This window comes from Lytechinus variegatus, chromosome 17 (assembly GCF_018143015.1).
Source record: "Lytechinus variegatus isolate NC3 chromosome 17, Lvar_3.0, whole genome shotgun sequence".
NCBI classification, from domain to species: Eukaryota; Metazoa; Echinodermata; class Echinoidea; order Temnopleuroida; family Toxopneustidae; genus Lytechinus; species Lytechinus variegatus.
The window spans coordinates 9,931,713-9,944,167 of NC_054756.1; the positions used below are offsets into that span (position 1 = coordinate 9,931,713).

General features: G+C 32.5%; 1 protein-coding gene across 3 annotated transcripts in view; it reads right to left on the reverse strand.

The window, feature by feature from the left end:
• Positions 1-2,151: 2,151 nt before the first annotated feature.
• Positions 2,152-12,455, reverse strand: part of LOC121431319 (venom phosphodiesterase 2-like) — a 44,914-nt gene continuing 34,610 nt past the window's right edge. For all 3 annotated transcript variants that reach the window (XM_041628833.1, XM_041628832.1, XM_041628834.1), the window contains 9 exons: positions 12,070-12,145; positions 11,168-11,255; positions 10,364-10,603; positions 9,005-9,159; positions 8,039-8,183; positions 7,567-7,641; positions 6,914-7,052; positions 6,079-6,241; positions 2,152-5,425 (listed from right to left, as the gene is read on the reverse strand). In XM_041628833.1, the coding sequence (XP_041484767.1) occupies positions 5,255-5,425; positions 6,079-6,241; positions 6,914-7,052; positions 7,567-7,641; positions 8,039-8,183; positions 9,005-9,159; positions 10,364-10,603; positions 11,168-11,255; positions 12,070-12,145 (1,252 nt within the window). In that variant the 3' untranslated portion in view covers positions 2,152-5,254. The remainder of the gene's footprint in view (positions 5,426-6,078; positions 6,242-6,913; positions 7,053-7,566; positions 7,642-8,038; positions 8,184-9,004; positions 9,160-10,363; positions 10,604-11,167; positions 11,256-12,069; positions 12,146-12,455) is intronic.

Sequence of the window (12,455 nt, forward strand, 5' to 3'; positions counted from 1 at the left end):
AGATGATAAATTACAAAAACAACAAAACTATATAAAACATACACACCCAAGAAGCTACCATATACGATCATGAATATGCATTTTGATTATTAGAGAATTATTCTGTTTAAGAAACGGTTACCAAGAATTTAATCATGCCTTGCACATTAAAACATTAGCGGGAAACAATACAAATGGCAAAATTCGTTATTATATTCGTTATGATATAATTTTTCGTTTTCTCCTTAGATAATCTGTCATGTACAGAAATTTCGTTTATAATTTACAGAAGCATTAAACATGAAATAGAAAGCACTTTGAACAGCGGAATTCATATGATATATAATATTATAAGGCGTAGAACATGTCTAGACTATTGTTATTCAAAGCAGATCAACCTCATATATCAAAATTCTTATTTTCATTATAGGTTTCAGAAACATGTACCTAAATAATTGAATCACCCGTGCTGACCATGGGCCACGAAATATAGAAGTTTTAGAAAAATTTATAGGCCTAACGTATAGTTGAATTACACGAAACACTCGAATTTTTGCATGAACACCCATCTACAGCCCTACATTTTCATTTTAGATTTAAGGAAACAATATAATTAATATGCATTCAAATCATGTAGAATACGAATACTATGAAATAATACTCACTTGTCACGGCAGAAATCAGGAAAATAATATATTTGAGTTCCATTTTCTTTCGCCTCGATCTACGTATCGATACTGGAGTGAGAATGCGATATGGTATAATCCCGCTATTATCCCTTTATCCACGATTTTGATATTACTCAGTCACACTTACGGAATTGATTTCCAACGATCAAAGCTCTTACGTTAATGCGATAGGCAGATAATCGATCGGACTAGAGGCGCTATCATCGGTGTGACTTGCGTTATCAAGCGCGTTAGTTTACACGTTGGTCAATGAAATGTTACACGCGCCCTTCACAAACTTGTAAAGTACTTGAGAATCTTGTTGTGTGTTGTGCGGTTTATGGTCGCCAAACAAACATGGATGGTTCACAATCATGATGCCTTATTTGAAGTCCTCTGACAATATTTGGCTTCGTAGCGACCGACCAATTTAGAGTTATATAATCATGGTTGATTAAAACTAAGGAACTTTATCAAAGCTGAACGATAAATGCTTCATATCATAGCAACTGATTGTCCTCATCATCCTTAAATGAACTCTAAAATTACTGGAATTATTTATTCATGCATTCGTCTTATTTATTTGTTCACTTGTCTATTTCTTTCTTTATTTATTCATTATTTATTCATCTATTCAATTATATACATTCATTTATTTATTTACTTATTTATTTAATTATTCATTATTTATTTTAAGCTTTTTCAATGGTAATCAAACTTCCCTGAAATTATTATAATTATAATTTCCTTGGAGCATTCCGAATTCCTGGAAACTCCTGTTTATCAAAAGTGGAACCGAGAACAATGTTTTTTTCTCTTCTTCCCCCTTCTTAATTTCAGTCGTTATTTCCCCCTGTCTCGTCTGAAATCTGGTTAATCCTCATATAGTACTTGAATGTGCCTTCTCCGCTCCATTTTCTCTTTGTCCTTTCTCAAATCCTCACCTCTTTATCTAGTCCTTGTTTTGTTTATTCTCCCCAAACAATTCGCTGGCATGTTTTATTTATTCAATTTATTAATTAATGTATCTTTTCATTATTCATTCACCCATCATTGCATTCATTTATTTTTATTAAATTCATTTACTTATTGTTTCTCAAATCCTTAGCCCTTTAATCATTATTTTGCTCATTCTCCATAAACCACTCTGACATAATTTATTTATTTACTTTATTTAGTGATTTATTCATTCATTCAATCATTTTCTTTTTCATTAACTTATTTATTACTGTAATGATTGATATTATTGTATTTATTTATTTATTTATTTGTTTTTATTAATTTACTTATTTTATTACTTTTATGATATCATTTATTTTATCTATTTTATATCATTATCATTCTTTTTTTTTGGAGGGGGGGGGAGTGAATCTCAATCTGCCATCATGGCCATATACTGTATGAATTTCAGCTCTTTGTGATATATGTACATTTCTCCTCTTGTTCAATATCCAATGTCTTTACTTTAAAGAACTCGAAGAAAAGAACAAATGTTAAACAGGAGTACAAAACGGCATTTCTATTTACTAAACACTCAATTCAGAGCGAAGATATACAAGGTGAATACATGAATGCAGTGAAGATATATCACTGCAAATTCAGGTTGATAATAGTCATACTCTAAATTTATATTTACTTCATTTACAAATGCCTATAAGCCTATGGTACATGTATAAGAATGTGTTTCCTTACACTCATAAAAGTTGTCAATAAGTATATTCAAATATATGTATTAAAAAAAACACCTGTACCATTTCAAACTGGAAATTTTCTTAAAAATGAAGTTTTTGTTAAAAAGGACTATGTATATCTTTTTTACGCTCGAAAAATCAATCTGAAGTATATAAACATTAATTATCATAAGAAAGAATGAGAAATAAAATCCAAAACATTGTGAAATCTAAAATATAAAACATTTGTCTGTGCGATTTCTACGCCCCATATTACATGTATATTCCCGATTTCTGCAGTATATAATCCACTTTGTCCTAAGTGACAGTAGTACAGTACAACGTCTAACATTGAATCAAGATTTCCATTACTGGTAATTATATGTGCATCGTAGCAATTGAATGGACACTGCAAATTAAAAGAAAATGATGATCAAAATCTTTCTTAGGTAAAGAATGTTCAATATAGAACTATGTAGTTTTTAAAAATGTGAGGGCTGGAGATGACTTCATTATAAACACACAAAAATTTGAAAAGCTCGCAGAATACAAACACAACTTTTAAAAGCAAATGAAACGAAACCAATCAAACTCTGAGTTGTCACCTTATCTGAACAAGTGATTAAACCAGATAAATTTTCAGTTCATACTTGTTGAGCAAACAGTAAACCAAATCCCTATATGAGTGTATAGCCGCGACGAAGACTTTAAGACCCACGCTCTAAAAAGTTGGAAACAATTACAAATCACAAATTCGAGGCACTTATGTACAATGTGATCACTTATAAAAAATTTGGCACTTTTACCTACATTCTAAAAAAAAGAAATGTATAATCAACAGTTCAAAGGTTGGAGGAGTTTCAAATGTTATATCCAACCTTGCATAAAGCTGAATCCAACTGTGTTGGGTCTAACCATTTAAAGTGGTAATGCAGCATTCAGATAAGGTTGTCTCTCCTCAAACATTTCAATTGTTGATTTAATATTTCATCTTTTAGAGTGTACTGTACAGATTATAAAATAAGGTAATATCCAGTACATATTGTTTCTAGTACTTAATAATTGAAAAGAAATCCGACCATTAAGAATATGGAGTCATCATAATATAGTGGTACAATAATATCCACTTGCTGTAATCTATGATGGCATAAGTGAGAAAGCTAAAACTCCATTATGGAATATAAATATGATATCAAAATTCCCCGAAGACTCTCTAAAATTCATTATACATTTGCAAAACGTATTCACACAGCATAAATGGTATACTACAAATTTTATAACTGAGAACAAACACAAGAAAATTTATGCCAACATTCGAGACAAATAAAATTCTCAACTGGGTCCCATTTCATAAGGTGTTATAATAACAAATGCCCAAATTCTATTAAAAAGTTGCTATCAACCAATAAGATTGAAGGATTTCAGTAGCTTATAACTGTTACTGCAAATTTGCACTAGATGTATTCATCAAATCATTCAAGCAAGTTCTGACAAGCATTTTCTGTTACAGGCACGGTGTCGTAAAAAATGTGAATAGTATAATGATCGTTATAAGCTCAAACCATGTTATTTTTGTCCAATAAATGCACCAGTTTGATAAGAGATGTGAACAAATTACACAAAATTAATGACCTATTTCCAGAATAAACAAGTAATTATCCTTTCACCATAATAACAGCTTTAAAAAACAAACTACATGTACATATATCCAAACGTCTAATGCGGGAGTAGAATAGCATTTTATCTCTACACTCTATTTCAAAGATAAAGAATAGCATGCAAAACTGAAAGACTTTTTCATCTTTAAACCTATCTCATATTGATAGTATCTCACAATTTTTCCCCAATGATGGAATCAAAACCAATAGTGATGACATCACAAAGAAATGGGCTTTAGCAGGTTTTCCTCAATAGGGAATTACTCAGTCAATCAAAATGCCCCTTTTCAGTACCTTGTAACATTATTTTATATTAATCACTAAAATAATCGGGCAAATAAATTCAAAACGTTAAATGCCTAAATCCTAGTAATCAAAATCATCAATAAGGCATAATTAGCATAACACTGAGAAAAAAAATTAATTTCCTAAAGATCAGCACAGGGCAAGATAATGAGTCGATCGGGGTCCACTTTAAACAAAACTTCAAAACAAGATTGGTAAAAAGCTTCGGAAATCTCATGCTGACATTATAGTCATATAAATTTGAAGTTGATACATGATTAAGAGAAATAAAAATCTATAAGACAAGACCTACCAGTTGTTCTGAAGAATATCTGGGTTTTTCTGATAGATGTTACTTTTTAAGGCTGTTCAAAAGTTACAAATGACTTTATACCTATGCACGACTCGTGACCCTTTATTGTTCTACATGAAAACCTTATGATAACCATATTAAGATTATGGTCCAGTAATCCGTAAAGTCGTTATTAATTTTACGAAGAGCTCTATGAAACAACCAATAATGTTATTTGTAACAAATCTTTATGAAACTGGTTGTTTCATAGAGCTGTTCGTAAAATTAAACCCAATGTTAGTCCATTTTCAATTTCGAACGAAGAAAATCGACCTCGGAATAAGGAAAGTAAGCGAATAAAAATGACGGCATGCTTACAGGGACCGCACTCAGCGCTGCACATGCATCCCATCGTGTGTGGCCCCCTGCTGTGACTGTATATGCCGGGCTGTTGTTTTATCTTCGGACCAACGTCAAGAAACAGGTGTTTTGATAATTAAATTGCTTTCTTGAGGCAGTTACGGCTGGAGAAGAGAATTGATGAGAAGGGGAACTGGGGTATAGTGTTCTCAAATGGAAGTTTTTCGTCATGACAAATGCATAAGCAAGCTTACGATCAACCAATTGAATTGAATGATTTCAGTAGCTTTAAACTGTTATTGCAAATGTGTTATTTTAATAGTTTTTTGTTCTTGTGTAATTTTAGACCATCCACAAGTCTGGAATATCTGATTTCATGAGAGTGATGAGCCGTCGTTCGTTGGTATTGGTGTTCTCAGATGAGGCCTTATCAGGGAAGAAAAAGAGTCCAGTCATACGCTCTACATCCATCACGCTAGCCCGATGCTCCCTCAGGTAGTCCTGGAGTTGTGTCTGCATCAAGATCAAATAACAATGAAAGTAGGCAATGTTTTTTAAAAGCATTTTAGCTTTCACTTATTCATTTATTTGCAGTTTATTCATTTATTTTCTATTGCGTACATGCATGAATTTATTTGTATGTCGATCGTTTATTTATTTTTCACTTTATTCCTTAATTTCTTCATTCATTTTATTAATATTTTATCATTGTGCATATTTATTTACTAATGCTAATTCATCCATATTTTATGAATTAATTTGACTTTCTGATTAATTTGCTTTTTCAAATGAATTTCAGTATTCATAAAAATAAAAAATAATGTATTAGTAGTTAGTAGTAGCAGTATACAGGAATAGTTGCTGCAGTAGTGGTAGTAGTAGTAGAAGTGGTGGTGATGCTAGAAGCAGTAGTAGTAGTAGTAGTAGAAGTAGTAGTAGCAGTAGTGGTAGTAGTAGCAGTAGTAGTAGTAGTAGTAGTAGTAGTAGTAGTAGTAGTAGTAGTAGTAGTAGTAGTAGTAGCAGCAGTAGTAGTAGTAGCAGTAGTAGCAGCAGTAGTAGTAGTAGTAATAGTAGTAGAAGTAGCAGTATTAGTATTTTTGGTGGTGGTGGTTATATGATTATCATGTTTCTCATTTTCATCTATCAAAAATTTCTAGTATACATACCGGCTGTGCACAATCCGGTAATCCTTTGTTGTTATGTGGTAGAATGAAGGCATTCATTTGAATTCCATTTGCCTCACATGATTCTAGAGTTGTGTCGTTGGCACATCGCGTAGCAATAATGTAGAAATGAGATGGAACTACGGTTTGACCTGCCCAGGCATCACTGATGAGAGAGAAAAAGAATGAGTAAAAAGAGGGAGGTAGCAGAAGAGAGATATCGAAAGGAAGAAAGAAAGAAAAAAAATAAATGAAAAAAGGAACAAAGGAAGAAAGAAAGAAAGAAAGATAGAAAGAAAGACAGAAAGAAAGAAAGAAAGAAAGAAAGAAGGAACAAAAGAAAGAAAGAAAGAGAGAGAGAAAGAAAGAACATTTTTTTTAGAGGAATGGTAGCAGAAGAGGAAAACGAGATATTTAAAATGTAAATTATGACTGATATCTAGTCTGTATCGGTTAAACTATTTTCGACATGTTTACAAGTTTGAAAAATACCACAATACATGATATAAATCTGGACAACATATATAGGTATTACCTTGCATATCAAGTCTTCTCCATTTACATATGGTAGATATATGAAATAATGATCCTCAAGAGATCTTATAATAATGCATCTTTAAAAAAGTCTAAGCCACGAGTCCAGCACCAATCTACCGAATTTGTCTCAGCATTTTTGTTTGCCTTGCTCCTTCCACTTCAGCATACATAAAAGAATACAAGAACGGTTTTGTTAATATTCTAAAACACAAAAATTTTCGATTTAATATATCAATGCATTTATTACGAAAATATGTTTATTCATTAAAACACCCCCCCTAAATGCTCTTGAGATACATACGAGGATGAAATAAGAGAGAAGGGATCTGTTATTCCATTGCGATTCATATCATAAATAGGTCCTTGAACGATATTGATGCTCTGTGTCGATCCAAAGTTAAACCATATCTGATAGAGTTCAATCAGCCCATCCCAAATATCTGTACATAAAGAATCAAAGACAAAAAAAATGCATTTCTTTGTTTTATCAATCAGCAGTCAAATGCTGTAAAAAGAAACAAAATATACGACTATTGTTATTCCCCCCAAAAAATCCAAGAACTGAACAGTTTTACTTAGAAAGTACTGAGAAGTATCAAATAAAAAAGAAGGTATACAAAAAAGATGAAATAATTTTTAAGAAGGGTATCGCTTTCCCCGAGCGTTGGAATATTCGGTGGGAATAATTGAGTAGACAAAAGATGTCCCTGAGGGACTCCATTCTACATGCAATACTTTTGGAAAGTAAGATATAGTAAGCTGCAATGACAGGCATATTCACAAATTGAATGATGAAAGTATATTTACAAAAAAACTGGAATACCAAATAGATACTAAAATGAAGCGTCCGTTTTTTATATTACTATATTTAATCATTTTCAGCCTGAAGTATCCTCTTCAACTTGTTACCTTTTGCACTCACAGGTTAAATGTATGAATCACAAAAAATCATACCTCTTTTGAATTCGGAGTAGATTGGGATGATATTTGATGAGATGACCCCAGAGTACTGGCTTCCTACAGACAACTCTGGATAGGATAAACAATTCAAATACAATAACTTGACTAAAGAATAATACAAAGAACATATCTGCAATTAACATGATAACAATATGTTTGTATTACTTAGAAAATCAAATGTTTTGAGAGGGAAGGTACTTTTTTGTACTTCACGATTATTGCAGTAGAAATGTGAAGTATTGTGTAATCAGACAAGTGAGCCTATATTGCAAGTAACACTGCTTAAAATGTTGCATTGTGGCTTAAAAAATGGGACAGATTTGAGTAATTGAGGACTTGAGATGGCACTCTAAAAGACAGCTTGTTTTTGTATTTGCTTTACAGAAATACTCAACCAGAAGGATTGTGCGGCATTGATGTTAGAGTAAGGTTAATAAATTGTAAAAGATCGTAGAGATCATCCTACCGGGTTGAAGCAAGAAACCCTGTCGAACGTTAGGAGCTAGTGAGGTGATTCGCTGTGGACCATACGCGTTACAAGTTGGGTTCTCTCCTATCGCTAGACGAGTGTCGGTGATGATGCAGTTTGATGGCATGGTAACCGTGTTGAACTGGATAAAGGAAGAAATCAGCGATACTCATAAAATTGGCAACAGTCATGAAGATGCAGTTTGATATGGCATGAACAGGATGATAAAATCAATTAAGAGATCAGAGATGCTCTTCATATTGGCAACACTTAGAATGAAGGTTGATTTCAAAACAAAACGAAACAGATCGTTGATGCTCATAAAAGTGGAAGCGAAAGAGGTGCAAATTGTCATCATATGTCACTGATTAAAATTCATTGTGTATTTGATTAGTGAACTGGATATTGGCCCACATAATGGTACATATACATTTTCCCTTGCAGTATGAAATACATGATAAGTATCATAAATTCTTGAAGCAATTGTAAAGACTATGCAAGCAAAATCTATGGAGTTCCAAAATTACATTTCTGTTTGCTTTGCATTCCATGGCTGTCACCTTTTATATAGGATAATTAAATGGTTAGATGAAAACTACTGTACGTTTAATGAGATTTCATGTGTCATAAAGTTACACAGACTATGCTAAGGACTTGAAAATTCAATCCTACAGAGATTCAGTCATTTGAACTGCATCATCAAATATAGGATAGAATAGTAATATATTTCTTATTTGCAGGAAAGCCAGATCAACACATGCTTCCCTGACAAGCATGGGGAATAAAACTCTTGATGATGCAATAGAATATAGGAATAGTTATATTTTTCATGGACACTTTCAAAGAACAATTTTCTATTTTCCTGAAGTCCCCTTTACTTCATTTTTATATTCTTGTATGATTTTTTAAGTGCTATATTAAAACATCATATGCGTCTAAGAGGGAATGTTTACCTATACTTACCCCAGTCGTTAGTGTAAATGAAGCGTATTTGCTGATAGATAGTGTTTTATCATAAGCCATGACATAGCTACTTTGGTAAAGCTTACAGCTGGAGCCGGCGGCTGGGTTGGCGGAGGCAAGCAAGCGGGGTGCACCAAACGGAATGTGACGAGCGGCTAGGATAGAATGAATAGGAATCTTAGTGAGATATGAACTCCTATGGTTTCTTCATCACGTAACATGCACAGTTTCGAATTTACAGTATTTCATCAGAATACTGAAAGGAATTATGTCGCAGCCACAGTAAATACTCAATCAATCAACCAATTCCGCATAGCATTTCCAAATTCATTAAAAAGAACAAAATGAGAACAAAAGTACATATACACAAATAAAAAATAAATAACATAAAACAAAGCAAAGGTATTAACAGAACATAACTGAAACAAATAGTGGTGATGATAAAATTATGGTTGGCACATAGTTATAAAAATATAGATGAACAAAATAATGAATGGAAATTGGGCATGCACAAAAAAAGTCATAAAAAGGCTTGTTGAAATGCACATACCCATTGGAATCTGGATATTTGATGAAGGGGGGGGGTGGTGGGAGAGACCTAAATGCAACACTACATTTTTTTTTCTCAATTGACATGGTCCAGCTGTATTTATAATTAACTTCTTTTTGTCTTCCTATTCTATACATCTTATTTCAATGAGATTCTTGTTCCTTAACTCAAAGTTATCAAAGAATTCACAAGCGTTTAACCTGTTTTTCTCTTCCTATAGTTTTATTTTGTTTTCGCATTTTTTGTAACCAATTTTATTACAACAAATTTATATATACATATATATTTGATGTAATAAAATTGGTTACAAAACAACCTGTAACCAAACCTGGTTAAACCTTCGTGAATTCTTTGACAAATTTCGTATCATATATTGAAATCAATAACTTTCTCTAAATCATTAATAATTTCAGTAACAACTTTGCAAATAAGTTAACTAACATAGTAATAGGGTTCAGCAGTTCATCAAAATCTAGGTTTTCATGATACTTATACTATTTAACTGGCAAACTAACCATAACCATATACGGTTATGGTAGTTACATCTACTTGTTAGTTTTTTAATCTCATTTTATTACAGGTTGATTCTTCATCAAATAAAAGCATAAGATAAAGTTACACCATGGTTACACACATGCAGCTGTCATAAGCATGCATCAATATGTGTGAAACGAATGTATTATTTTCATTTTTGATTTTTCATAGAATTTAAGAGAAAAAACAACCGTTAGTCTTGAGGAAGAAGCCCGTTTTTTATGAACCCTCAATCGACCCTTCTGTTTTGGAGAAAGCCTACTGTGTCAGCCTACCTGCGCCACTTGAGACACTGAGGACCTGCTGCCCCCTCTCCATAGCGGTGGGGTCATTCACATTCACAGGTTCACAAGTACATCCAGTGTTAAAGGGCCCCATGTCCTCATTGGAGAAGACGCAGTTAGATTCTGCCGCAAACTCCATGGCCATAGTCGGGAAGTCCCCCGGAGTCCGTAACATATGGTTCAGTGCACCCATCGTACCATTATTTGGTTCACCAGTTACCCCTATGAGCTCTGATGGTGTCAAGAGAAGATAAAAAAATAGATATGTATTTCTTTCAGTCTTTTTAATTAAATTTTTTAATGTATATAATAAAATCAAATTAATTAAATAAATATATATTAAATTTACAGAAATTGTTGAGAGAAGAGAGGATATGGAAATATATGTGTGCATTTCTTTACACATATATTTTCTCATTGATTTGTTTGTTATAGAAGAAAAGTAGTCACCATTTGCAACAACATGAAATAGAACGTGATGAAATTATAAATGAAAAGTCACAATAAAGCTTGGAATTTTGACATTTAGAATTTTGTTAAATTTTGCATTAATATCAAGCATACCTTTTCTTGTTGTCATTCTGATTTTTTAACTTGACCACAGGTACTTTCAGTTTTAATTATGTTTCTAGATATTCAGAAAAGTGTATATCTTCTTGCTCTTTCTCTCATTATTTTTCATTTATTTTCTTCATGTAGTGTACCTTTCTTTTTGAGAATGTTTAAGGTAATTTTTTTCAAGGAACTTTACCCGCAAATCAAGAAAATTGATGCAGACCCAAGACAAAGACTTACTCGTCATGAGGTTGTAGATTTCGACTGTATCAAATTCATAGGCGGTGTAATTTTGTCTGAAGCTCATTCCAAAGCCAATAAAGGACGCCTGGAAGAAAAGAAATACAACATTTGTCAAAGTGACTTGCAAAAAAAAAATGAACTGGGTAAGTGAAATAATGCTCTGTTTAGATGGTTATTAAAGCATGCTGGATATCTTCCGGCATGATGGTAACTCTCTTGGCATGGATGGCGCTTAGGTTGGTGTCTTCAAATATTTGACTGACAAAAAATTGAACTGGGTAATTACAATAATGCTCAGTTTAGATAGCGATTCAAAGATTAACAGCAAAAATTCATTAATGAAAAAAAAAAAGAAATATATTTGATAATATCCATACATGCTCTGCACACAACAAAATATGTTTGATAGTTCTGCAGATTCTATAAAAATCCACTCCTTTTACCCCGCACTAATTAAATTCATTTTGAAATTGGTACCTACGTTTTTGTGTAGCATTATATAGGTTATAGGTAGAGAAAATAAACTTCTGAGTACATTGGTGCAGTTCTAAAATTTGAGTTATACATGTACTTGATAGAAATACCATTCTTCCCAACCAATTTACCACATTTTTTTAAATCCCATTTTAAAAGGAAACGACCTCACCTCCTATTTTCATCCGATGTTTGGCCTGGATATCTTTATTACCTGCCATGTGAAATGCTACAAGCTGATGCTGGCATTATCAGACAATTACACTTCTAAAACTTTCCAGTTTTTTTTTTTTGTTGCCGTGCAGTAATTCACATCATTTACCACACGCATGCAGCCAGTCATGGAATGCTGAAGAGATCAAAACCACGATTTAGAATGCTTCTCCTTTTAAAAATGATAATGGATCCATATTGGAAATACATACCTTTGTATCAATACCATAAGGGTCATATCCATCACTGGCATAGCGACAATTCTCCTGATCGTAATTTGAAGGAGACCTAGTAAGAAAAGAAGCATTTTATTTAATTTATATCTTTCTATACATTCATTTCACAGTGGGGAGAGATTTCTCTCACAGAACTTCAAATTGAATTAAGGACAAATTCAATTCAACTTAAATTCATTCATTTTCAACAGAACAAAGTAAAGTGGTCGAAATAATTACAATGAACTTATACAGACAATATGAATTGAGGCATGTAATATATATGATATTTTCTCTACAAGTAAAACAAAACAAACTACTATATATAAGCAAAATATCATGAACATAATTCATGCAAAAACATATTTTGAAGAAAATTATAT